Source organism: Acanthochromis polyacanthus, chromosome 9 (assembly GCF_021347895.1).
Source record: "Acanthochromis polyacanthus isolate Apoly-LR-REF ecotype Palm Island chromosome 9, KAUST_Apoly_ChrSc, whole genome shotgun sequence".
NCBI lineage: Eukaryota > Metazoa > Chordata > Actinopteri > Pomacentridae > Acanthochromis > Acanthochromis polyacanthus.
This window is the reverse complement of record NC_067121.1, coordinates 4,521,462-4,548,757: the sequence shown is the minus strand read 5'-3', so window position 1 is coordinate 4,548,757 and position 27,296 is coordinate 4,521,462. Positions and strand designations below refer to the sequence as shown.

The 27,296-nt window shown below is 40.8% G+C and overlaps 2 protein-coding genes across 3 annotated transcripts in view; one reads left to right on the top strand and one right to left on the bottom strand.

Moving 5' to 3' along the window:
• Positions 1-10,946, top strand: part of marchf11 (membrane-associated ring finger (C3HC4) 11) — a 28,017-nt gene extending 17,071 nt beyond the window's left edge. For both annotated transcript variants that reach the window (XM_022202175.2, XM_051953874.1), the window contains exons 4-5: positions 7,672-7,864; positions 8,465-10,946. In XM_022202175.2, coding sequence (XP_022057867.1) covers positions 7,672-7,864; positions 8,465-8,787 — 516 coding nt within the window. In that variant the 3' untranslated portion in view covers positions 8,788-10,946. The remainder of the gene's footprint in view (positions 1-7,671; positions 7,865-8,464) is intronic.
• A 3,997-nt stretch (positions 10,947-14,943) lies between these two features.
• The window catches only part of myo10 (myosin X), a 126,295-nt gene continuing 113,942 nt past the window's right edge, over positions 14,944-27,296 (bottom strand). Inside the window, exons 30-41 of the mRNA XM_051953911.1 lie at positions 26,797-26,852; positions 26,023-26,165; positions 25,194-25,385; positions 24,959-25,116; positions 23,939-24,062; positions 23,352-23,649; positions 23,062-23,269; positions 22,741-22,877; positions 22,550-22,670; positions 20,447-20,926; positions 19,032-19,223; positions 14,944-18,504 (exon numbers count right to left, since the gene is read on the bottom strand). Coding sequence (XP_051809871.1) covers positions 18,394-18,504; positions 19,032-19,223; positions 20,447-20,926; positions 22,550-22,670; positions 22,741-22,877; positions 23,062-23,269; positions 23,352-23,649; positions 23,939-24,062; positions 24,959-25,116; positions 25,194-25,385; positions 26,023-26,165; positions 26,797-26,852 — 2,220 coding nt within the window. The 3' untranslated portion in view covers positions 14,944-18,393. The remainder of the gene's footprint in view (positions 18,505-19,031; positions 19,224-20,446; positions 20,927-22,549; positions 22,671-22,740; positions 22,878-23,061; positions 23,270-23,351; positions 23,650-23,938; positions 24,063-24,958; positions 25,117-25,193; positions 25,386-26,022; positions 26,166-26,796; positions 26,853-27,296) is intronic.

The window sequence follows — 27,296 nt, the reverse complement described above, 5'->3', positions numbered from 1 at the left end:
AACCCAAATGTGGAAGTGCACTCAGTCCAGAAGGAAGCACTTATTTTCTCCTTGTTGGCCCCCGGAATCACCTCCATTATCACAGCTCATTATTGTCGATGCATGATTCGTACAATACAGATATAAGTGGACAGAACTGCCACAGTTGCACCTTTTCAAACGATGAAACAGCTGCTCTGTCATGTGGAGCCAGCATTAGGGAACGAAACCAAAAGTCCCCAGATAATCAGCTCAGTCTTCTTCTCTACAAGAGATGTGAAATGTTCCATTTACTGCTAAAATAGTAGTTCAGGTTCCACATTCAGCCCAGTTTGATCTCCAGTAAAACCACAGCATAGTAACCTCTGAATAACCACAACTTCTAATGGTTCCTTTGTTTTAGTGTAAAAATGTTCACATTTATTTAAGGAATTATCTTTTTTAGAAACATCATGAACAACCTGAAATTTGTGAAGAGAAATAAATTCTATTTCATCAGAATTCAGCCTCAGTTTATCATTTCGACATTACAACTTCCAGATCACAGAGTGTCTACAAAGCAACACAACATTTAGTCACCTGGAACTGAACCAAAACAACAAAAGTCAGACAAAAAAGGAAAAAAACAAAACAAAAACAAGACAAAATATTACAAAAACGAGGCACAAAATGACAAAAATGAGACAACCGACATGAAATGTAACAAAAAATATACAAAAAAGTTACAAAGTGACAAAAGAATGGACAAACGACAAAATCAAGACAAAAAATTACACAAATGACACAAACAGGACAAAAAATGAAACGACAAAACAAGAAGCAAAATGACAAAAACATGAGACAAATGACAAAAGCTAGACAAAAAAGACAAAAACCCCCCAACAAAACAAGACAAAATATTACAAAAATGAGACACAAAATGGCAAAAGAACAATCTAGTATTTTACTTTCTGATCCAAACAACTTGTCATGGTCTAGAAATGATTTTAAATTTATAGTTTTACTAATTTACAATCTGCAGTTAATGTCTTCTCTGTAATTTTTACACTTTAAGGGACGGATTGGACCCTCTGGAGGACCACTTTTGGCCCATGGGACGCATGTTGGACACACTGCATGTTTTACCTTCAATGTGAAAAACCGTAGCAACAGAAGCATTAAGATGTATTTATAGTCTGTAGATCTGTAGACGTATGTATAGTCTAAAGATCTATAGAGGTATTTATATTCTCTAGATCTATAGACTCTACCTCCATCTATAGATCTACAGATGGAGGTAGAGTCTATAGATCTATAGAGTGATAGACATAGCTATAGTCTATAGATCTGTTATGCTAACTTACATACTGTTTGAATTTTACTGCTAGCTATATATGGAGTATGTTTAATGTCAGAGCCGTACATCATAAGAGTAAATTATGAGTCAGTTTTCAATGTTAGCTTATACTTTGTCTGTGTCACATATCCTGTCATGCATGTATCCAAATGTGTGTTGTGTTTTCCTTGCTTTCCCACCCCTCCCTCTTCTCCCATCCCTCCCCCTTGCCCTCTTCTGTCCTTCTCAACCCGCCCGGCCAGCAGGCAGATGGGTCCCCCCTATATAGAGCCGGGTTCTGCTCGAGGTTTCTTCCCTGTTAAAAGGGTGTTTTTCCTTGCCACTGTCGCCTTTGGGCTTGCTCTGGGGGTCAGGCATTTGGGTTCTGTAAAGCGTCTTGAGACGAGTTGACTGTAATTGACGCTATATAAATAAAATTGAATTGAATTGAATTGAATTGAATCTATAGAGCAATAGACGTAGCTATAGTCTATAGATCTACAGATGGAGGTAGAGTCTATAGATCTATAGAGCGATAGACGTAGCTATAGTCTATAGATCTATAGAGCAATAGACGTAGCTATAGTCTATAGATCTACAGATGGAGGTAGAGTCTATAGATCTATAGAGCAATAGACATAGCTATAGTCTATAGATCTATAGAGCAATAGACGTAGCTATAGTCTATAGATCTACAGATGGAGGTAGAGTCTATAGATCTATAGAGCGATAGACGTAGCTATACTCTATAGATCTATAGATGGAGGTAGAGTCTATAGATCTATAGAGCAATGGACGTAGCTATACTCTATAGATCTATAGATGGAGGTAGAGTCTATAGATCTATAGAGCGATAGACGTAGCTATACTCTATAGATCTATAGATGGAGGTAGAGTCTATAGATCTATAGAGCAATAGACGTAGCTATACTCTATAGATCTATAGGTGTATATATATATTCTACAGACTATACCTACATCTTAATGCTTCTGCCTCTCTGGTTTCTCGCCACAGATTTGTTGCTGTGCTCCTAAAATATTGAATATTCAGTTTATTTTCAGAAAACACAGAAACATTGAAACAGTGGATCTCTGCTGTCAGTCCGGATTCCTTCACTCCTCCTTTTCCCTACAAAGCCGAGCAGACTGAGGCTCCCGAGGCTTAAAATATCTGCATTCTGGATTGGTTTGGTTCGCTGAAGAACATTCGGGCCTTTTCATATCTGTTGGCTCCAGATGGGAGCTGAGTCACCGTCAGGCTGAGCAAACAGCAGCGAGGCTCAGAGCTTTAGTTCCTCTCAAACAAGCATCTTTTCACCGACACTCTTCTGTCTCCACGTTGTTTTGGTGGACTTTATTCTGTGCTTTCTGCCATCCCCCTCTTCTATTTTCTGTCTTTATTGATTTGTTCTCCCCGTTGCCTCCTCCTGTCTTCCCTCCTTACGTTCCTCATGGCGTTCCTCCACTCCTTCTGGGCCGTCTTCATCTCTCTTCTGGAGACTCGGCCGGTCCGGTAGCAGTCCTTCAGGGCGGCGTTGAACTGTCGGCTCATGAATCTGTGCTGCTGCCAGCTTCTGTAGCTCATCCTGAAGTGGTTCTTCAGCCAGGCGACCATTCGGCTGCTCAGGCTGGTCGCTGCCTGCAGACAAAACAAACCTTTAGCTCCGTCTTTTCTGTTTCTGACACCTCAAACCTGCTTTTATTAGAGTCCGAAGACCCTACTGAAACCCATGGAGTAATTATTTTACATTCTTCGTCCACCCTTTAAATCGCGGTTTTGAAGATGTAAAAATATTGAAAAATTCATAAAACGTTGACACACATCAGGTCCGGCAATTTTTTTTATATTTTAGGGGAACTGCAGAGACAAAATGATTCAATAGCGCCACCTACAAAATTTCAACCAGGAACTACAGCCACTACGTGTCGCCTTCAGCTATGAAATTTGGTATACATAAGTAACTCATCAAGACCTACCAAAATGTAATTGACACCCATTCCTGAAACACAACAGGAAGTCGGCCATTTTGAATTATGTGTCATGTTTTAGACCATTTTGGACCAATTTTTGCACATTTTCAAAAGCTATAAACTCAAACAGGGTAAGCCCGACAGAGCTGAAATTTGGCCAGGATGTGCACCAGACATGGATTACCAAAGTTATCAGAATGAAGTTGTTTTGGTGATTTTAGATGAGTTTTGAGTCATTTTGGACATTTTTTTTTTGCCAAGTTTGAGTGCATGAAGACTGTTGTGATCACTCTTACAGCCAACAGCAGAACATTTGGTCAGTTTGGACAAATTCTGGACAAGATTTGAATCCTGTGAACATATTTTGATATATTTTAGAGGAGTTTTGAGTTTTTTTTGGACAAATTCTATGTTTTGATATCAATTGACAACTTTGTAGTTCATTTTGACACGTTTGAGTGCATGAACACTGTTGTCTTCATTCTTACAGCCAACAGCACGATATTTTTCAATCAATCTTGACAAATTTTGAGAGATTTTGGAAAAGATTTGAATCCCTGTGAACACATTTTGATGGATTTTAGATGAGTTTTGAGTAGTTTTGGAGTCACTTTGAACATGTTTTCATTGATTTTGTCCGAGTTTGGAGTCATTGGGAAAAATTTAGATTTAAATTGGACAAGCTTTGAGTCATTTGACAACTTTTTAGATCATTTTTGACCAAGTTTGTGCATGAAGACGGTTGTGTTCACTCTTGCAGCCAACAGCAGAACATTTGATGAACTTGACTTGTGGCTTTAGACTTTTCAAGTCAATTTGGACTAATTTTGATTGATTTTAAACAAAGTTTGAGTCACTGTGAACACTTTTGGTACACATATGTAAGTCCACAAAAGTCTGAGGGTGTGGATATGGTGACCCCCAGAATTCTGACGATTCGCCATGAAACAGGAAGGCTGAATCCCAAACCGCCCCCTACACACTCCCCCTCCACTACCGAGTGTCACTCCAAACAAAGTCACACTCGCAGCTGTGGAGGGCACTTTAATTGAAGGCGGAGGGTATAAATATGATCGTCAGGAATGGGACGCCCTGTCGCCTCACCGGAGAACGGAAGACGTTATCGCCATGGTAACACAAAGACGCCTACTGTGCATGGCTGTAGCGCTGTGGCACAGGTTGCAACTAACAAGGATCGCTGCTGCTTCCAGAAGACGAAAGCGTCCCACTTTTTTTCACTCACATGTTTTCCAATCCTATTATCTGGCATTTCAAATCCAACAAATGAATGAATGAATAAATGAATTCTGTCAGTTGTCTTCAAATTTTAAGGTGTCAGGGGGTGCACAATTAAATCAAACGTCAGCAGAGAAGAAGATTTGTTTCTTTTGTTTTATCTTTTCACACCACTCTTTTGTGATGTTCTGTCAGTGTGAAAAAGGCGTGGGAGAAATAAAGGACGCATGTGGAACTCACATCAATATGTTGTTTCCTCCTCCATTTCGACGTTGCACTTCCTGAAAAAGTTGTCCAGAGTGATCATCGATGCAGACTCGCTATTTAAGGGCTGAACAGTCCACTCTCCCTCCGCACTACGTGGTTTGGGACGGCCCTTAATATGGAGGACCCTCCGCGGGAACGCGCAAACGGAGGGGTAGTGTGTAGGGATAGTGTGTAGGGGGCGGTTTGGGATTCAGCCTTGGTTTCAGCTCCTCGGGTGGAACTCACGGCTTCATGTGGATTGAATGCGACGAGATTCGATTCGTCTGATGTCACACACGGGCTCAGAACGTCAGAACGCTCAGAATGTTTGTCCAGCTGATCTGTGTGGATCAAATCTTTAGTTTGTGGTTATTTTATCATCTGTGGAGACAAACGAAAGCCCCATAAACAGTAAAATAAACGTTTATGAATCATGTCATATGAAATTAACCAAATCTAAAAACAGGAAGTTCCCCCAAACCTCCTCAGAACATCTGGTTCTTCATCTCCAGGAATTTCATTAATGATCAGAGTTCTACCTTCATACTGGTTCAGATTTATCACTTTTAATGGGCTTTATGACCAATTTTGTTCAATTTTCGAGTCATTTTGTACAATTCTAAAAATATTTTGAGCAATTATTCATCGTTTTGATCATTTTTTTTGTCATTTTGGACATTTTTGAGCCATTTTGGACCATATTTGAGTTATTTTTGACAATTTTGTTAAATTTTGGAGTGATTTTGAACATTTTTTGAGTCCTTTTCAAACACTTCCTAGTTATTTTTGGACAATTATTGAGTTATTTTGGACAATTTATGATTTTTTTTTTTAAAAGGAGTCTGTTTTGAACATTTTTGAGTCATTTTGTAAAATATTTAGGCATTTTTGTTAATTTTTAGCTTTTTTGGGCAATTTTTAATCATTTTGTTCATTTTCTTTTTGTTATTTTGGACATTTTTTGAGTCATTTTGGAAGATTTGTAGTCGTATTGAAGAATTTTGAGTCATTTTGGACAATCTTGATGCATTTTTGTCAATTTGGAGTGATTTTGGATCGTTTTTGACAACTTTTAATAATCTTAGGATAATTTAGTGTAATTTTGGACATCTTTTGAAAAGTTTTTGTGACAAATATTGAGAAATTTGAGACCATTTTTGTGTGCTTTTGGATGTTAATTACATTCTAAGCAGTTTCTGATGAATGACAAACATCTGAATTCTGTTAAAAACTGACACCAGATCAGTTTTACGTCCGTCCAGGTGTCATTGAATAAAGATACAAAAAATGTACAAAGTTTCTGTCTTTTGGACAATTTCATGTAATTTAGGATGTTGAACATTTTCTGAATCTATTAAAATAATGTTCTTACTTCACTCCCGTAACTTTATTAATTATCAGAGTTCTACCTTCGTGCTGGGAATATTTCCATAAAAGTGGGTCCAGATTCATCACTTTTTAGTGGACTTTTTCCATCATTTCTGAGCCTCAGATCTTCTTGATTTGATCAACATGATCGGTCCAAACTGTTTTTATTAAACATCAGAATACTGTTTATCCTTTTTACAGCCCAAAGCTACATTTGCAAGTCTTTAAAATGTGACATTTTTATGTGTCTGTAGATGATCCCGGTTTCTTCTTCCATTGTCTCTAATAGTTCTGACCAAACACCTACCAACACTAAAGTTTACCCACAATGACCTTTTGAAAGCAGAAACCAGAATCACATCTAGAGAATCAATGATTGTTTGTAGGACTCTAAACTGTTCACACTAGAATACATCCCATAATACTGATGATCACAGCTGGTTCTAACATGGACTGGAAATGTTTGGAACATTTTGAACCATTTTATTGGAACTTTGGTGAATGTTTAACTGATCTAAGACAGGTTTGGAATCATCTGGACACATTTTGAACCATTTCTGAGACTTTGGACCAAACTGAGCCTTTTCAGATCATTTCTGAGACATTTTTAACAAGTTGCTGTCATTCTGGCCAAAGTTCAAGTCACTTTGGAAAAGCTTTGAGGCATTTTGGACAGATGTTAGGACCTCTGGACACATTAGAAGTCATTCTGGGAAGGATCAGATGCAGTTTGAAGAAGATTCGGCCATTTTGGACGACGTTTAATGAACTTTGGACAAACTGAAACAGATGCCTACATCACAGACATTAAAATGCTGTAGTTTAACTGTTCAAACTAGGATACTTCCCATAATACTGATGACCACAGTTGGTTATAAAACTGATCAAACAATTTGGGTAATTTTGAACAACATTGAAGCATCTTTGAATACTTTTGGTCCATTTTTTTTCTCATTTAGTATTATCTCTATGGACTTCAAGAAATATTCATAGTATGAAGGTAGAACGGGGGGTAACTTCATGTTATATATCCACCATATATATATATATATATATATATATATATATATATATATATGTATATATATCCTTCATGCATAGTTAAAGGAGGACAAGACATTGAGGAAATGCACACCACTGTTCTTAAAATGGCTCCTGTTGTGTACTTAATGCGTTCACATTACTGTGGTTGCATTACAAAGATATGTTTGTCGTGCTGCTATAAATATTCAGTAAACACAGTGATATTTTAAAATCTATATGAAGCTACTCATCCTATGTATATTATTTATAACATCCTGCATTCATTCTAATGAGTTCTTAAAGAGGCATCCCAGGCTCATTTTGTTTAAATGGGTCAGACTCCATCAGTGTAGCAGGATTTCTGACGTACCGTTGATCTATTCAGTGATTGTTGACGGTCAGTTTGCCACCTAGTTGAAGGATGGATCTGTGTGTTTCTAAAATGTCCCCGATCATCCTGAAGCTAAAGACCAAACTCTGCAGCCACATGTAGACCATCATCCTGTGCTCTGTGTTTTGTCCGTCTGGTGCAGTGGCAGTCCATCACCATCACGCTGGTGGAGAAGGTGCAGATCATCGCTGTGTTCCTGGGCTCCCTGTTCCTGGTGGCCAGCATCTCCTGGCTCCTGTGGTCGGCTCTCAGTCCTCAGGCCATCTGGCAGCGCCGAGACGTCCTCTTCCAGATCTGCTACGGCATGTACGGCTTCATGGACCTGGTCTGTGTCGGTGAGCATCTTCAGGGAAAACAGTTTAAGTAGTACAAACTAAAGACATCAGCAGGATTTAAAGGTTTAACTTCAGTATTTTTGGTTTTTCCTCAGACATTCATCTAGAAATGTCACCTTTTACACTCATGCAGCTCCATATCATCACAACTCCACCTCCATGCTTCACTGTCAAGACCATGCATTCACTGTGGTAGTCCTGGTCAGGCTCACACCAAACATGCTGGACTCCATCTGAGTCCAGCTCATTTATCTTCATTGGAACAAGCAATGTTCTCCAACATTAATCTGGCTTCTTCTCATGCTCTCTAACAAACACTGTTTTCACATTTTTTTGCTGAAACATTAGCAACGTTATTCAATGTCCTTCACCCTGTCTGAGCTTCACACAAACTCTGTTATCTCATCTCATCTAATCTCATCTCATCCTATCTTATCTCATCTCATTTCATCCTATCTCATCTCATCCTATTTCAGCTCATCAAATCTCATATTATCCTATCATCTTTTCTCATCTCATCCCATCAGAGCTCATCCTATCGTGTCTCATCTCATTTTGTCTCATCTTATCTCCTTTACCATGTCTCTGTCTTTGCACCAGGCCTGATTGTCCATGAGGGGGCAGCAGTGTACAATGTCTTCATGCGCTGGCGAGCTGTGAACCTCCACTGGGATGTCCAGAGCTACGACAAGGCCAAGGACATGGAGGAGACAAGCACCGGTCAGTCTTCGTTGGCCCCCAGGACGCTTTGGCTGCCTCTGGCCACCTTCGGCCCCAGCGGCCCCTTACACCCCACCCAGCTGGGCTCACAGCCATGGACCTGCCTCTGTCTGGGGCCCTTCTGCCCTGGACTGGTGGCCCGGAACAACCTCAGCCAGGACACTGACTCAGGGGAGGTTGTGATTCGTGTAACATCGGTGTGAACACTAAGCGGTGTTTATGCAGGAACAAAACATCTGACGGAAACAACCTGAGCTACGCTGGGAACTTCACACAATCGGATTTTTGTTAGGAGGTTTTCTTGTTCCTAAATGTTCTCCTAATTGGTTCTAAAAAGTTCCTCTTGTCTGGGGCCGGTCCTCAAGCCAACCTTTAGGTGACTCATATGTTGTGTTGGTTCCTTTTTGTTTTCCTCTGTTAGTTTTGTGGACATGAACCCTCACATCCGCCTTTTCTTTTCTCAGACTAATGTACAGCGTGGAACAGAAGGAAGAGATGGAAAAGATGATCAGGTTTACAACTTCATCTCGTGATGGTTGACTGAGTTTTAAAGCACACTGGTCCATAGAGCACCGTGTTCCCGAAATTTAGCTTTACTGACTGATTTTTACTGACTTATTTGAAGCATCCGTCTATATTGACTTTCTGAGATACTTCTGCATTGCTTAGCATTGGATATTTGGGATCCTTCAGAGAAATCAGAGTAAAAGGTGAGAACTACCAACATTAGCACATGACATATACTACTGTTCAAAAGTTTGGGGTCATACAGACATTTCCATGTTCTCCATGAAAACTTCTACTTTTATCCATGTTCTAACATAACTGCACAAGGGTTTTCTAACCATCAATGAGTCTTTCAACACCATTAGCTAACACAATGTAGCATTAGAACACAGGAGTGATGGTTGCTGGAAATGTTCCTCTGTACCCCTATGGAGATATTCCATTAAAAATCAGCTGTTTCCAGCTAGAATGGTCATTTATCACATTAACAATGTCTACACTGGATTTATCATTCATTTCATGTTATCTTCATTGAACAAAACTGCTTTTCTTTCAACAATAAGGACATTTCTAAGTGACCCCAAACTTTTGAACGGTAGTGCAAACGTAGCGTTAGGGCTGAAACTGTCAATGCTACACAGATGACAGGTTACTGTAAATGTATGATGGGCTTCCAAGAAAAACTGCTAACAACTTGGTACTAATTCAAGACAAACAGAGAACAGCTTTCAATAATAATTTGGGCTAAAGTGGGGCAGTTACACTTAGGATGCTAACAGTAGAGTATTAGCATGCTGACATACTAAAATTTTACTGTTAGCATGTTAGCATGCTACTATTAGCACATAGACATGATCACAGCAAGCTTTCAGACATGCTAATGTTCAGTGTAATGTTTACTGTGCTGTTCCTAGCATGCTAACAGTAAAATGCTAACATGCTAACATACTGGCACTTTACTGTTATCATGTTAGCATGCTACTATTCACGATTGGACATGATAACAGTTAGCATTCAGACATACTAATGTTCAGCATAATGGTTATTGTGCCATTGCTAGCATGATAACAGTAAAATGCCACAATGCTAATACTTTACTGTTATCATGTTAGCATGCTATTATTGGCACAAAGACATGATCGCAGTTAGCATTCAGACATGCTAAAGTTCAGTGTAATGGTAAGCATGTTAAAATGCTGGATTTTATTGTCATTGTTAGCATGTTAACACTGAAGGAGGTTGTTTTACTTTTATTTTTTAACAGAGTGCTTTCTAAAAACTGCTAACCTGTGCATTCATGTCCTGATTTATGTTTTCTACAAATATGATCTTTTGGTAAATGGACAAACAGGACTCTCAAATTAGCCAGATAGCAACAGAGCACAAACAAACTGATGTCAGCAAGATACTGAGGTTTTAGGTTAACAAAACGATGCAGCAAATATGAATGTTTTTCTTTTTTAATGTTCTAGTTAAATGTTCCGTTTTAGCGCTGGTATCGGCTGGCATGTCGATACGTGTTCAGCACCGCGGTGTTAGCTGGGTGACTGATCCTCAGATATTTTGTGCCGGTATAAACGCGGCTGTTGAAATCGTGGTTTTCTGTCTGTATACCATTCTGTTGAGCTTCCGGGAGCCCTGTGGTGTTTGGGTCGTGGGGTTTTGGGGGGTTTGGGACTCTGTTCTCGACCCGGGTCATTTGGGTCGTTTCATTTTTTTGGTGCCTTAGGAGGCCGGGTGTCGACGTCGCAATTCGCAGCACAGAAATGACTTGAATGTGACTTTTGCTGTTGGCTGCATTTCTATTTCTTTTGAATGTAACATGGATGTAATGTATAAAGAATATTTATATACACGGAGAGCAGTTTGAGTTATTTGTGTGACGTCGGAGTGATTCTCAATGCATTCAAGGATCTGCTGCCAGGAAACAAGAGGCTGTGCAGCATGGAGGTGTTTCACATCTTCCTGACAGCTGAACTTCACGACCTACAGTTCTGAGAGGACAACAGCAGTAGTGTTTTCACATCAAGACAGAAGAAGTAAAGAGGAAAAACTCTAACGTTCGTAAATCTCACTTCATGCAGTATATATAGCAGTTTTGCAATATATATAGTTTTTCAAACGTAATTCATGTCTCCTTTAGGTTTCCTGCTGCTTAGAACCATCCCTACGTTATGATGTGAAGCATGGTGGTGGCAGCATCATGATGTGAAGCACGGTGGTGGCAGCATCATGATATGAAGCACGGTGGTGGCACACAGAGTCCTTGAATGAAGTCCACGGTTAAAAAAAAATGCCCACAAATTCTGTCAGCGCAGTCTTCTAGTATATGTTCTTGGCTTCAATTTGAGCCCAAGATCTAAATCATTGGTTTGCAAAATGTTGCAAAAATTGAATTTCTCGATTTTGGTATATCACACTGCAGATTTATCTATTTATTTATTTATTATTATTTATTTATTTACCCACACTAAGCTAGTGTGGGTAAATTTTCAGAGCATTCTGTTGGTGTAGATGGGGTGAAAATGGAAACAAGTTTGCCGTCTCATTGTGCTGCATACAGTTGCACACTACGTCGTACGATTGAGACAAGGAAACTTGGAATAACTTTTCATAGGTAAGAATAGTTTTGGCTCTTTTTTCATTATTAAATGTTTTTGAGAGCTTCCAATCTATGAGAGCTAGCTAGTTAGCCACTAGCAAAACACTAGCGCGAGCGAGCAGCTGGACAACCAAATACCAGACAAAGTAGCTGTAGTACAGTTGTACAAGCAGTAGTAGTAATACTAAAATTACAAGCAGCAGTAATAGTATAAAAAGCTGTTAGAGTCGTAGAAGTAGTATCAGCATTTGTAATAGTATTTAGGGCTACAACAATGAATCAGTAAAATCGATAATAATCGATTATTAAAAGCGTTTGCAACGAATTTTATTATCGAGTTGTGTCGCGTGATTCATACGTCACTCGCCATGTCGCGGAGCCGTCTACTTCACCTGCAGAGCGAGTTGAACAGAGCGAGGTGGAGGCAGAGCAGAGGTGGCCTTTTCAAAGGAAGAGTAAATTCAACAAATGAAACATGACTGACATGGAGAAAGCAGTTTCTCAAAACAAAAAAAATATGCCGCTTGCGATTTTCCAGCAACGCACGCATCTGAAAATCGCACAGATGGTGGACGGTCACGAGCGGACTGCTATGTGGTCATGTGACCATGCTTTCAGCTTGACCGTCCGACAGATGAGTCTGATAAACACAGCGGTTCGGCAGCAAACTTTCTGTATTATTTCTTTTTTTTGACATGTTGAAAAAAATCGCATTTTTTTCCGACATGGCGTTTTTTTGGACAAAATTCATGATGATTTTTTTTTCAAAGAAAACGGCTTTGTAGTGTTTTTCACGACCTACTTTACACTATTTCATCATATGGCATGTTTTTACGACATGTTGAAAAAAAATCAAATTTTTTTTTCGTTATGGCGTTTTTTTGGACAAAATTCATGATTTTTTTTTCAAAGAAAACTGCTCTATAGTGTTTTTGATGGCCTATTTTACATTATTTCATCATATGGCATGTTTTTACGACATGTTGGGTGGAAGAACGGCGTTCGAGTAGCAGCTTCCTTTCTGCTCTTACCTTACTCACTAAACTCAAGGTCCATGGAGGACTCCAGTAGTTGACGTTTCCTGCTGCAACCTTCTCTTTGTCAGCTTTCTTCCACGTCCGATCACTCCCGACTCGGTTTTTGTTGATGTTTTTGACCCTTTCTCCGAGCTTTGACTTATCCCAGAACATGAAGTCCATCATCTGCATCGGCGGCGTAACCAATGGAGGGAAAACCAGCCTCACCAACCGCCTGATCAAGAACCTGCCCAACTGCTGCGTGGTCCATCAGGATGACTTCTTCAAGCCCCAAGATCAGATTGAAGTTGGTGAAGATTGCTTTAAGCAGTACGATGTCATCACTGCTCTGGACATGGACCCATGATGAGGAGGATCTACGCGTGGCTGGAGAACCCGGTGAAGTTTGAGAAGTCTCATGGCGTTAATAACACCCTGGACACAGAGATGGTCCTGAAGGAGGAGGAGGAGACTCACATCCTCACTGTGGAGGACTTCCTGCTTCACACCTACAGGCCTTTGATGGACGTGCTAAACCAGCGTTACTTTATTTCCATCCCATATGAAGAATGCAGAAAGAGGAGGAGCTCTAGGAAGTCCACAGTACCAGACCCCCCCATCCTGTTCTATGTCCACGTCTGGACCATGGACCTGCAGCACCAGAACATCTGCTCACTGTGGAAGATTACTGAGAGCAGCTTTTAGTCATTTCTATGCAGAACACTGTGATGCTTGCTGAGCTGTGCACTATTAAATGATTTAAGAATATGGAGTATTGTTATTGTTCTAAGGTTTACTGTTAAATGTACAGAGTGCTACTTACTGTATTTTATTGTATTTTAAAATTTACAGTCCTGCACAGAACATTTCAGATTATTTTAGCACAGATTGTTGTTCACTGTGTATTGGGTAGAACTCATTTTGATTTAGACTGATTAGCACACAGAACCCTGTGATGTTTATGGTTTACAGCTGAGAACTAGCTGCTAAAAGTACAGAATATTATTTCTCATTTTAGGTGAGATAAACGTCAGTAAACATTCTAAGAAGTGGAAATTAACAGGGTTGTATATAGAGCTGTTCTTGTACAATATTTGTCTCTTAACTGCCCTCAGGATTCTGTGGTTGAGCTTACCAGTTTTACATAAGCGGTATGCTGCAGCTCATGATGTTGTAATTCATATAAACAAGGAAACAAGTCCATCATAATTTGAATGTTAACAGTCCAAAATGAAAAGCGCATATACAGCTTTCCTACTGGGTTAAAGAGTCAAAAAAAACATAAAAAATACTTTGTAAAAGCGAGAGGTCGGTAGCAGTTTTCATTTTTTTCTTACAACTTTTCGGTGCCCCCCCAAATATTTGTAATGCCACCCCACTAAAATTAATCTGGATCCACCTCTGCTTTATTCACTTAATTGGAGCTTTTTCCATCAGAGTCTTTCTCTTTGTCTCCATAAAGCTTTGACTGGTGAAGAACAGACAACAGTTGTTGGATGAACAGTCTGAAGATGGAACTCCTTCAGAGGAGTCATAGAGTCTTGGTGGCCTCCCCCCCCATGACAAAAACAAGACACAAAACGACAACAAAGAGACACAAAAAATGAGACAAATGACATGAAACAATACAAAAGAGACAAAAATATGACACAAAACAATTATAAAGCGACAAAACAATGGACAAACGATAAAAACGAGACAAGAAATTACACAAATGACCCGAACGAGACAAAAAATGCTAAAAACGAGGCACAAAACGACAAAAAATAGACAATCGACAAAAGTGAAACAAAAAAGAAACACAGGACAAAAACATGTCAAATGTTAGACAAATGTCAAAATCAGACAAAAAAGCAAAAAACAACACAATACAAAATATTACAAAAACAAGACACAAAATGACAAAAAATAGGACAAATGACACGAAGCAAAAAAAGAGACAAAAAATTTGACAAAAAGTTACAAAGTGACAAAAAATGTACAAACAAGATAAACAAGACAAGAAATTACAGAAATGAAACAAGAAAAAAATGACAAAAGTGACAAAACGACAAAAACATGACGAACCAAAAAAGAGCCGAGAGAGAAAACGACAAAAACATGAGACGGATGACAAAAAAGACAAAAAACAACAAAAACAAGAAAAAATATTACAAAAATGAGAAACAAAACGACAAAAGAACAATGAAAAATCTAGAAAAAAATACTTAAAAAACACCAACAGTCGCCGGAACTTCAGACCAAATTTGAAAATATTTATTGTTAAAATCAACAGTTCGACACAAAACACAGCTAATACAGAAACAAACATGATACCAGAATTCTGTCACAATTCTATCAGTCGGATTGTTTCCTAGAGAAAAATACAAGATCTGAGAAAGTTGCTTTGTGTTCATCATTGGGCGAAAAAAATACAAGGCAAAGACCTCCAGTATAAAATGTACAGCCACATGATTATAGAATATATATATATAGAGAGAGAAAATTGCACATTATACCAAAAAAAAAAAAAAAAGAATCCACACATGGAAAACAAAATACACAATATACAACAAGGCACTGTGGAACAAACCTGCATCTTTGGATGGATCTGCCGCCCGCGGAGCTCCACTGAAATGTTGTAGGAATGTTACGTCGCAAACCCTCCAGCCGAGCAAGTCCTTCAGGCAGAAATCTGTTCGACCTCGCAGAAATCCATCGTCATGACAACTGTAAGTAAAAATAAACGCTAAAAAAACAACAGCACTTTGAGTTCAAGGGGACGTTTGTGTTGTTGTTGTTCCACCTTGTGGCCAGCAGAGGGCGACAGTCATCAGAGAGTGGTGGAAAAGAAGTTCAGAATCAACAGCTGAAGTCAAGGGTCTGTTTTTAAGTGTAGGTCAGGGGTGTCCAACATGCAGCCTGCGGGCCAAAAGTGGTAAAAATTACAGAGAAGACATTAACTGCAGATTGTAAATTAGTAAAACTATAAATTTAAAATAATTTCTAGACCATGACAAATTGTTTGGATCATAAAGGAAAATACTAGATTGTTGTTTTGTCATTTTGTGTCTCATTTTTGTAATATTTTGTCTTGCTTTTGTTGTTTTTGTCAGACTTTTTCTGGTTTGTGTTTTGCTTTATTCGACATTTGGTCTCATTTTTGTCGTTTTGTGTTTTTTGTTTTTGTCTTGTGTTGTTAGTCCACTTTTTTGTCATTTTGCTTTTCGCTTTTGTCATTTTTGGTCATGTATGTGTCATTTGTGTAATTCTTTGTCTTGTTTTTGTCTTTTTTGTCACTTTGTAACTTTTTTGTCTATTTTTGACTCTTTTTTTTGTTTGTCATTTTGTGTCTCGTTTTGTCATTTTCTGTCTTGTATTTGTGGTTTTGTTTGGTTTTTGTGTTTTTTTGTCTTGTTTTTGCAATTTTCTGTCTTATTGTTGTAATTTTGTGTCTTATTTTGTCCTTTTGTTTCATTTTTTGGAATATTTTGTCTTGTTTTTGTCATTTTGTGTCTTTTTTGTCATTTTTTTTGTCTTTTTCTTCATGTCATGTTGTTTGTCTGATTTTTTATTGTTTTGTGTCTCATTTTTGTCATTTTGTGTCTCATTTGTGCCATTTATCTATTTCAAACTGGGCTGAATGTGGACTAAAATGAGTTTGACACTCCTGGTCTAGGTAGCTCAGATCTCAGATATCGCAGTGTGGAACATTTTCTGCGAAATCAGTTCAGAAAATTTGCAGAAAATGTTCAATTCCTCTCATTAAAATCCCAACATCAGTACTGCAGTTGACTGAACACATAACTCAGTACTCTAAAAGCACACTTTCGTCTGTTTTTCTTCTTCTGGTCACTTCTTTTGGTTCAGGTAAAAACAGATTTCAGAGTTGAAAGACTTGGACGGCTGGACGTAAACTTTGCAGAGTACATTGGCAGTTAAAGGGAACGTCGGAGCACCTTTCAGATTGTGGCTACACAGGAACACGAGTGGCATCGAAGAGACGGCGTCTGATTGGTCCTGCTCGGCTTCAAACAGGCACTTGTGACCTCGAAACAATCGAACTTGAAATGCTCGAGGCGAGTTCAGTTGCATCATATTTACAGTGAGCAGATCGTCCTGGAGGAGTCCCCGAGTTTCTCAGAGCAGGAAAAGGCTCGTAGGTCGCCTCTTCTTTTCTTTTTTACATTCGGACAGCGTGTAGACACATAAAACTCTCACACACACAGTCAAACTAAAACTCAGAAAACAACAGTCCTCGTAGCGCCGCAGTGGGTTAGCATCAGGAAAAAATGGAAAGTTTCCTTCCAAAACGAGACACATCCACCTTTTTTCTGTAGCTGGTTGACAATAAATCAGCTAAACTTTCTGTAGTTTTGGAGAAAAATGCGTTAAAAGTTTATTGTTTTCCAGAATGTTCTAACATTCCACTGTAACGCTGCGTTTGGGTTGTGGGTTCGACCACTCTGACACTAAAATCAGACCATGCATAAACCTGCACGGTCACATTGCGATGATTTGCATTAGGACTTTAGATTCGTCTCATTTCACTGTTCTGAGCTTCCTTGTCTCCTCAGTGCCATCTTTAGGGATGTTATAATCCCTCAAGTGCATCTCGAGAAGATGGGTGGACTGAGGGGGCTTAGCTGTGAATCTACCAGACATCACTTTAAAACAAAAGTTCCAAGAAGAAGAAGAAAGTCTAATTAAATCACTGCTCATCGCTGGTGGAAGGACTGTGGATGTAGAGACTGAGAATAACAGGAAGGCTTGGTACCTACAAGGTCAAAACACTTGAGTTTTTAGGCTCATGAGGTCCAAAATCACCAATAGTTTTCCTGATATCATTACTACCTAAGGCCTTTGTGTTTCTGCTGCAGATCTTTTGCAACAGGAAATGTTCCTGCAGCTTCCTGTTGGTCTGTGCTGCAGCTGAACCAATCACTTCTTCTTTGACCTCCTTCCAAAGGCCAGCATTTTTGAATTTATACAACTTTTACCTTCTGTCTTTCATCTAACTCCTGGATTTATTTCTGGAATGTACATTTTTTGGTGAGCAGAGTTTGACAGTGATTAAGGATACTTTATCGGAGCAGATCCATGTTGAGGCTGAAGTTCGACACCTTCAACCGATTGCCGAACTTCTGCTCCAACAAGAGTGGATGTGTGAAGTTTTGGAATTAAACTAGTCGACAAATAACAACAACAATCTGAGCTAGTTAACATTAAGAGCATCGTGGTTTGTCTCCAGCATTCAGAGTCAGTCGGTGCAGAGGACGGACATCCAGAGGAAGGACATCCAGAGGAAGGACATCCAGAGGAAGGACATCCAGAGGAAGGACATCCAGAGGACGGACATCCAGAGGAAGGACATCCAGAGGACGGACATCCAGAGGAAGGACATCCAGAGGAAGGACATCCAGAGGACGGACATCCAGAGGAAGGACATCCAGAGGACGGACATCCAGAGGAAGGACATCCAGAGGATGGACATCCAGAGGACGGACATCCAGAGGACGGACATCCAGAGGACGGACATCCAGAGGACGGACATCCAGAGGACGGACATCCAGAGGAAGGACATCCAGAGGAAGGACATCCAGAGGAGAGACATCCAGAGGCCGGACATCCAGAGGACGGACATCCAGACGACGGACATCCACCGTCAGCCCTCCAGCTGGACCATAAGGTCAGAGGTTGAAGGTTCACCAGGCGCTACACTGACTGCCGTGGCTGCTCACCGACTGAGAGTTGCTGTAGCGCTTCTTGACGATCATGCTGATGTAGGCCTTCATCAGCTTGGCGATGTCCATGACCTGCAGGAGGACGAAGAGGAGGAGGAGCCGTTAGAGGTCGATATTTCAGGTCTCATTTGAGTATCTGCACATTTTGGACTCTGGATTTAAATCTGTGTTAACACCAGGATGTTGGAAATGCATGAATGGATCAGGGAGAAAACAAGGGACCTGTATGTCAGAAAATGTTTGCTGTAGTTTCTGGTTACACCACCAGATGGAGCCTCTTACTGTTCAATGTGATGGAGATGAGTTTATGAACTCTGCAGCATCAAGATAATGGGACGTTCCAGATCTGGAGGACATTCTACTTCCACATACAAAATGCTAAAACATGTTGTGTACGCTGGTCTCATCTGATTTGAGACCAAATCTAAAATAAATATGATCATAGAATGTTTGAAAATATTTTAAAAATATCAAATAAGGAAGGGTTGAGCTAGCTATTCTATAAAATCTGTCCCCAGCTGAAACCGAATGTCAGAATTCACAGCATTTAATTCCACATCACGAAACCAACAGTCTGGACCGAGTATTTCTGTACGAACCATCTGGGTTTCGAAGACCAGCTCTCGGCCCTCCACAGCGATCTTGTAAGCGTTGGGCAGAGGAGCTCCGAACGAGAGGATCTGTTCGTACGGGAAAACCTCCAGAGGCCACAGCTCCCCTCGCTTGTACACCGATATGGCCTCCCGGCTCACGCCCAGCCACAGCTCCGAGGGAAACGCTCCGTCCCGACACTGGAAATACAGAAACCCAGAGCACAAGTCATGGAGATGGACTGTCATTCTACAAGTTTTCAGTCATTTTTAGTCAGTTTTATTTTATTCTGAATGGATTTAAGTAATTTTGGTCAATTTTTGGGTCACTGTGGAAAGATTTTTGTCCTTTCTGAGAACTTTTGTGTAATTCTAGACAAATTTCAATTTTCATTTTAAGTCATTTTGGATGTTGTTTTTTTTTTAAAGCATCATGAACAAATTTAGTGTCATTCTGAAAATTTTCATTCATTCTGGATAATTTTAAATCATTTTAGACACATTTTGACACATTTTGGATAATTTTCCAGTCACTGAACAAATTTTCGTCATTTTATATCAATTCTGGCAAATTTTCTGTAATTCTGGATAATTTCTGAAGCATTTTGAACAATAAAGGTTTGGAAGCAGAGAGGTCTGATGCACTTTCTGTAGTTTTGGATAAAAATGGGTTTAAAGTTTAGTGTTTTCCAGAATGGTCTAATATTCCACTGTAACGTTATATTTGGGTTGTGGATTAGATCACTGACACTAAAATCTAGACCATAAAATATTACAGAAACTACAAAAAATTCAGATTTAAGTAATTTTGGTCAATTTTGTGTCATTTTGGGAAGATTTTTGTCATTTCTGACAATTTTTGTGTTATTCTGGACAAATTTTCTGCAATTTTGGATCATTCTAAAGCCATTTTAGACAACTTTACAGCCACTTTGGATGATTTTTAAACCATCTTGGACAAATTTATCATCATTCTCAAATTGTCACTCATTCTGGATCATTTTTAATCATTTGAGAGAAATTCTGACTGATTCTGGACCATTTTCTCATTTTAGACTATTTTCATGGAATTCCGAAAAATTTTAGATCATTTCTGGAAATTTTTCTGTCATTTTTAATAATTTTGGATAATTTCTGAAGCAGTTTGGACAATAAGGGTTTGGAAGCAGAGCGGTCTGATGCACTTTCTCTAGTTTTGGAGAAAAATGGGTTCAAAGTTTTCCAGAATGGTTTAACATTCCACTGTAACGCTGTACTTAGGTTGTGGGTTAGACCACTCTGACGCTAAAATTTAGACTAGAAAATATTACAGAAACTGTATAAAACTTAAATGTTTTGTTGGTTAGACCACTCTGCTTCTAACCCCCTCATAGTTTTCTTACAGATCTAACAGACGTGACATTCAGACTAACATCTTCCGTTACCTCGACGTTGAACAGCGTGGATCCATATCCCTGCCACTCCTTCACCAGCGCCATGTACTTGACCATGGCCTGCTCCTGGTTCATCCCCTGCAGCTTCTTCCACTTGTCCATCACGCTGGTTCGGACCGCCGCCACCTCCTCCCTCATCCAGGCCTCCAGGCTGTTCTCCTCCTCCAGCTTCTGGCGGCTGAGCGATCCGCTCCTGAAGCTCCGCCTCAGCGTTCCCTCCAGGAAGCTCGAGCGTTTCCTCTCTGACGTCCCCGAGCGCTCGGCAATCGAGCCGCCGGCGCCCGGGGCAAACGTCTTGGCCGAATTGTGCACCCGGGCCCGCAATCGCGCCATGGGGAACACCTGGGAGATTTCAGGGACGGTGGCCTGGGAGCTGTGATCGCCCAGCAGGTACTGAAGCCTCAGAGCAGCCAGGAACTGGAGAGTCTCCTCAGGGGCTGGATACTGGCCACGGATCACTGCTTCATGGGCCTGAGGAGGGAAAAGTTCTGGTTAAACCCGTAAAAATAAAGGCCTCTGTTGATCAGAGACACTTCATTGCAGAGCGCTGCACGGTGCTGCTTTTATATCCAGAACAACAAATACAAGGAATATAAAAATACAACGACACAAAGACTTCTGGGAAATCACAGACTGCTGGTTCAGCATCTGAATGAAAACTAATCGTGACAAACAAGAAGAAACCTGCAGACTCAGCGAAACTGAACTGTAGAAGGTTGGATTTTTGACTTATTCAAATATGTAGACAATGAAACTGATATTTTCCTTTTATTCTGCTGGTTAAAAATAAACTCTCCAGTTTACAGAGCTGCAAAACAGACGCTGGAGGTTTAAAGCAGCCGGTGAAGCCAAAAGCCAAGAAGAAGAAATGTAGTTTGTTCTTAAGGACAATTGTAAGTTTATTCTCTCAGCTGCGACCCCTGCTGGTTGGTGTTCAACCATCTTAGAAACAAGTAAAGAACAATTATGAAAACATCTTAAATTTAAATCTGCTTTTACTCTGGTCTTGTTTTAAGGTAGTGTCTACGGATACGGGTCCGTATCCATAGCCCACAGGCTACGGGTACGGCACTTTCCATTTGCCAGACAGATACGGACCCATACGCGAGTCTCGCGAGTCAAGAAGCTGCTAACCACTGCAAACTGTTGAAAGGTAAGCAAAGGTTAAGGTTAGGGTTAGTGTTAGGGTCAGGTTTAGGGTCCGTACCTGTCGTATCGATGCTACGGGTCCGTACAGCCAGCGTCTACCGGGAGTCACGTGACCAGATCTCGCGTATCTGATTGGCAAATGGCAAGTGCCGTATCCGTAGTCCACAGGCTACGGGTACGGGTCCGTACCTCTAGCAACAACCTTGTTTTAATTCGGGTCCGAGCACCAACGTTGCAATGAGCCTCTTGAAAACCAGGAGTTTACTGAAATTTGGTCAGGATGTAGAGCAGGTATGAGTGATAAAATGCTCCACAAAAGTCAGAGGGTGTGGAAATGGTGACCAGCGGAATGCAGCCATTTTGGATGTTTGCCATGAAACAGGAAGTGCTGCACATATAGCCTATACATGCTCCAATCTGACTCAAACTTTACATGTGGGATCAGAGTCCAGCCCTCATCACATCCATAGACCGAAATAGACTCTCAGCCGCAGCACCACCTGCTGGACATGCTTGAATTCGCTGACCAGCAAGGATGCAAAGACCCGACCAACGCTGCTTGCAGCTTTAATTTATTTTACTTCAGTAATGAATTGTTCTTTTACACTTTTGCCTTCTACTTTTATTCACTGTATCCACTGCTTATAGTTGTGCTCATAAGTTTACATATGCTGGCAGAATTTATAGGATATGAACCCTTCTTTAATGAAAACATGAATGATGATGTTAACTAACTTTGTCTGACAGCTAACCCGAAATGAAAGAAAAGTTTTTCCATGATTAAACATTTTTTAAAACAAAGAAAGGACACCATTTCACACATTTTGCCAGTAAACTGATGAGGACAGCTGTACGTTACTGTTTTTTTTCTGAGCAATGTCTGGAACAACAATTTCCTTCAGGATTAATAAAGTTTTTTTTCCTCTTCACTGTCAGCTGTCTCACCTGTTCGAACATGAAGGCGAACTCCACGCTGTCTTTGGGAACGTTGTCCGTGTCCAGGAAGCAGTAGAGTTTGAAGTAAAACTTCCATCCGGTGTTGTGTTCGTCGGGGCTCGCTGAAAGCCTGCAGAGCAGAGCGAGGGTGTTAACAAAGATAAAAAACAAACCTTCGCTTCAGATGCAGCGACACTTACTTTTCAAACTTGGCGAGCACATCGGCCACCACCGTGCGGCTCTCGATGGCTTTCTCAGCGGCGGCGTTGTGTTCAAACAGAGCGAACATGTTCCTGCTGTCCTCCATGGCCAAACCACGGATCAGTTTCTCCACAACCTGAGGCCAAGAACAACACACAGAAGGCTTAAATTTTCTAAAACTGCAGATCAGATGACTGGGCTAAAAGCTTAGAATTTAAAATGAGAACACCAAAAATTAGAATCTAAAAGTTCTACCAACAAAACAAAATAAAAATGATGACCAAACTCGTGGTCTTCAGATTGGTTGTGCTGGAACCCACCTCTCCTGCCGTGGTGTGGGAGTTGATGGTGATCTTGCAGGAGCCTCCTCCGTGGCAGTGGACCGTGGTGCTCATCTCCTGTCGAGCCACGATGGAACGGATCTCCTCCTGCGACGGCACGTTCTCCCGGGTTCGAGTCTTCCTTAAGGAGTCGGCGGCAAAGGCGGCGTATCGGTCCATCTCTGAGCCGGGGAAGAGCTCGCGAGTCCTGTGGGGAAAGAACACGCTGAGTAAAAAACATGACAAAGACACAAGCTGTCCACTTCCACCTGTGGATATCCAGCGCTCACCTCTTCAGGTGGAACTTGAGGTATCTGAGGATGCTTCTGGTGGGGATGAAGGTGCAGGACATGCAGGCCAGGATTTTCCAGCTGCAGAGGTTTCCGGGGCTGCCGGGTTGCGGTGGTCGCATGGTTTGCTTGATCAGCTGGCAGTAGAGCTCATCGCGTAGCGGCTTGAGCTCTTGTCCGGTCTGCAGGACGCCCTGGATGATGGGAACCGGGTCGGCCACGCCCTCCAGGTGCTGCAGGGAGCTGAACACCTTCAGGGCTTCGTCCTGTAGGGTCGTGTAGCTTCGACTCCTCGGAGCTGAGCGGAGAAGAGGTTAGTGGAGTTTAGGTCAGGAAGGAGCTACAGAAGTGAATTTATGAGCACACTATGTAACAAACAGATTACCGGGCTCAGGAACAACACATGCCCCAACATACACAACCACGACTAGAAGTATCTCCATTTTAGAGTTCAGAAATGCAATAACCACCATTTAAAATTCCCAGTTTGCAATAAATTGGTTAAACAAAGCGGCACCATTTACTGCGTTCTGCTTCTTGGAAGGAAACCCGGCAAACTCTCTGAATAACAGTTCCAGAAGTCTCACCGGTGATGTGGATGTCTCCGTAGGGCAGCGGCAGAAGCGGTGAATGCAGCGGGTGGTGGCTGTAGCGGAGGATGGGGTTCCTCTTGTAGATCTGCTCCACAACCTCCGAGTTCAGGCAGTTCTCCTGCAGAGGGAAGAGATCAGACAGTTAACTGATGCTTTGGAACGAGCTCCGACGTCTTTAGAACTCCATCTGGAGCACAAAGCAAATAGAAAAACTTAATTTTTTTAGAGTAAAACTAAATCCAGCTGCGTCTAGAATCCCCGTCTTCTGCATTAAAACATCCACATCACATCGACATGAGTAAGATGAGATAAGATATGACAAGATGAGATGAAATGAGGTGAGATACGTTAAATAAGATGAGATGAGATGAGATAGGATGAAATTAATTGAGATGAAATACAATAAAATAAGATACGATAAGATGAGATGAAATATGATGAGATGATTAAATAACATATAATAAGATGAGATGAGATATGATTAAACAACATATAAGATGAGATGAAATATGATGAGATATGATTAAACAACATATAAGATGAGATGAGATTGGATGAGATGAAATACAATAAGATGAGATACAATAAGATGAGATGCAATGTGATGAGATGATTAAATAACATATAATAAGATGAGACGAGATATGAGATGAAATACAATAAGATGAGATGCAATGTGATGAGATATGATAAAATAAGATATAAAAAGATGAAATTAGATGAGATGAGATAAGATGAGATGAAATACGAGTAGATATGATAAGAGGAGATGAGATAAGATGAGATGAGATAAAATAAAATAAACTTTTAATAATCCAACAGTGGGGAGTGATGAAGAAAGTATAATGATAAACCCAAGGGTTTCAATAAGGACCCCAAATCTAAAGAATCTTCTACATGTGGAAGTTCAGGTATTTCACAGATTCCTCTAACAGTATTGCACATGTCTCTATAATAAGAAATCATTAAGGCTGCCCAGGTTGTTGTGATGCAGCTCTGGCAGAAGCCTCCTACCTTGATGTCCTGGATGAGCTGCTGTGTCGGCGTGTCGATGGGAGCTTTGGTGTCGATGACGTTCTGGATGGAGTTGGCCCATCGCGTGGCTTCGTTCAGCAGCTTACAGTAGAGGCGGTATGAGTGCTTCCGTCCGTACACGATCACGTTCCAGTAACCTGCAGAGACAACGAGCGGCGTTAGACGACGGTACGCCTGCTACCGCTGCACCACCCTGATGCTTCCTCTTTCTTACCGGTCTCCTTGAAGACCTTCTCGTCTGGCTGGACCACCGAGCAGAGGCTGTTCAGCACCAGCGTTCCCAGCTTCAGGGCGTTGCGCTCTGAGCTCTTGTAGTAGTCCAGAGAGTTGTGGGTGAGCAGGAACCAGCGCTTCTTCAGCTTCAGGGAGGCCTTGGTGCTGTTCTTCATCTCTTTGTGCAGCCAGCCTGGTGGGAACACGGGAATCACATTTAGCCGTCCAAACCCATGAAATAACATCCTACAGTTCTACAGTTTCATTTAGCCACGGTTTATCCAAAGCAAGCAGATACAACACCAGCAAGGACCTGGTCATCAGAAAACAACTTGGATAAGATAAAACAAGTTCTAGTGGGATAATAGGACCACTTTTCTTTGTGCAGTCTGTCAAGTGAAAGGTGTTCAGTGGAGATCTGGGTTTGGGGATTCAGAATGTCACTAATGTAATGCCACATGTGCAATCCTACAGATCTTTAAAAAAATTACCGGGACACTTTTCAACAAACTGACTCATTCCTATCCTGTGTTTGGGACTTCGTTATACATGACTCATGATCAATCATCTTTTTGCTCACATATAACCCAACAACAAAAAGACAAAAAATTCTCTTCATACCACTTCTAGATCAACTAGAAGAAATCACACTATTCTCTTACAAGTCTTGTCTTTATTATATCTTTATTTTTTGCCTTAGAGTGCTTTTTGTAGTTCTTGTCCGGCTTCTTTCATGCCTGATCTGCATCTAGCGGCTGTAACATATCATTTTAATCCAGATTATGTTAGATGAGCTTTTATCTGCCGTCAGTGAGTAATTCCTCTCTCACCTCGGATGATGAACTCCTGTCCATCGACTCGAGTGTCTCCTTTGGAGCGCTGCAGCAGAGTGATCCAGTGGTGCATCTCCTCGGGGGTGTCAGCGTTGCAGTGCAGCACTCGGTTGGCCGTGATCATAACGAAGGAGTTCGGCCTTCGATGGAGCAGAAACGCATTAATGAAGGCTCAGACACTATGAGTGCACTCACTGTGGTCATTCTGGGGCAATGTTTCAGACAGTGCTCATGTTCATATTGTGTTTTGAAGCTTTGCTGGTCATTGAATGTGGATAGAGGTGTGTGGAAGGTATGTATAGTCTTTGTTTTTAAGGTGTTGCAAAACAAATTATATTGTACTGTTTGATATAGAGACAATAAAGCTCTATGATGCCAACATAACAGTTGATGTTTGTGGTTTGTTTTAGTGGAATAGAAACAAAAAACTTTCTGAAATGGATCACGAACAAGAACAGACTCTGAATGTTTTGATGTCAGATTGAGGCTAAAAACTATTTCTGAGCTTTGACATGATGGACATTGAACTGTAAAATATTTGGCTAAACTTTGCAGCTCTGCAGATCTTTTTTTTGCTGTTATTTGTGGTAAACCTGAAAGAACTAGATACCACAGATGAAAAACAAAACAAGCTGCAAGTTTTAGGGATGTCAAATAAAGTTGCACGACGCTAAACGCAGAATTCATTCATCTATAACACTGATAGCTTTTATCTGACTGGTGTGAAGAAAATCCACTCAAACGAGGCTCATGTTGGATGGCGGTCCTCACCTCTCCGGATTATCGGAGGCGCAAACTGAATCGATCATCCCCACATCCAGCGTCCCCTGAAGAGACAGAAGGTCAGATAATGAGTTTGACCTTGTAGAAGCCAATTATCACAAACACTCAATGATGAAAGCTGCAACATGTTTGATGCTTGAACCGGTGAGGAATCCCAGGTGTTTATCTTCACCCTCAACTCGCACAAGTCAATATGTGAATGGTGGTAAAACTGCCTGGGGAGGGACGCTAGGACTGCATTGTAAGTACCTGATAAGTGGTGCCCAGTCCTCCTACTTATAATGCAGCCCTGACATCCAACACAAAATGACTCAAAAGAAAAGTAAAATGACTAAAACAGACACATAGGAGACACAAAATCACCAGAATAAGCAGCAAAATTAGTCACAAGTCACTAGAAAAAGATGTAAAATGACTGAAATGATGCAAAACGCGATGCAAAAACACTAAAAGGAGATAAAGAGACATGAAATGAGTGTAAAATGATG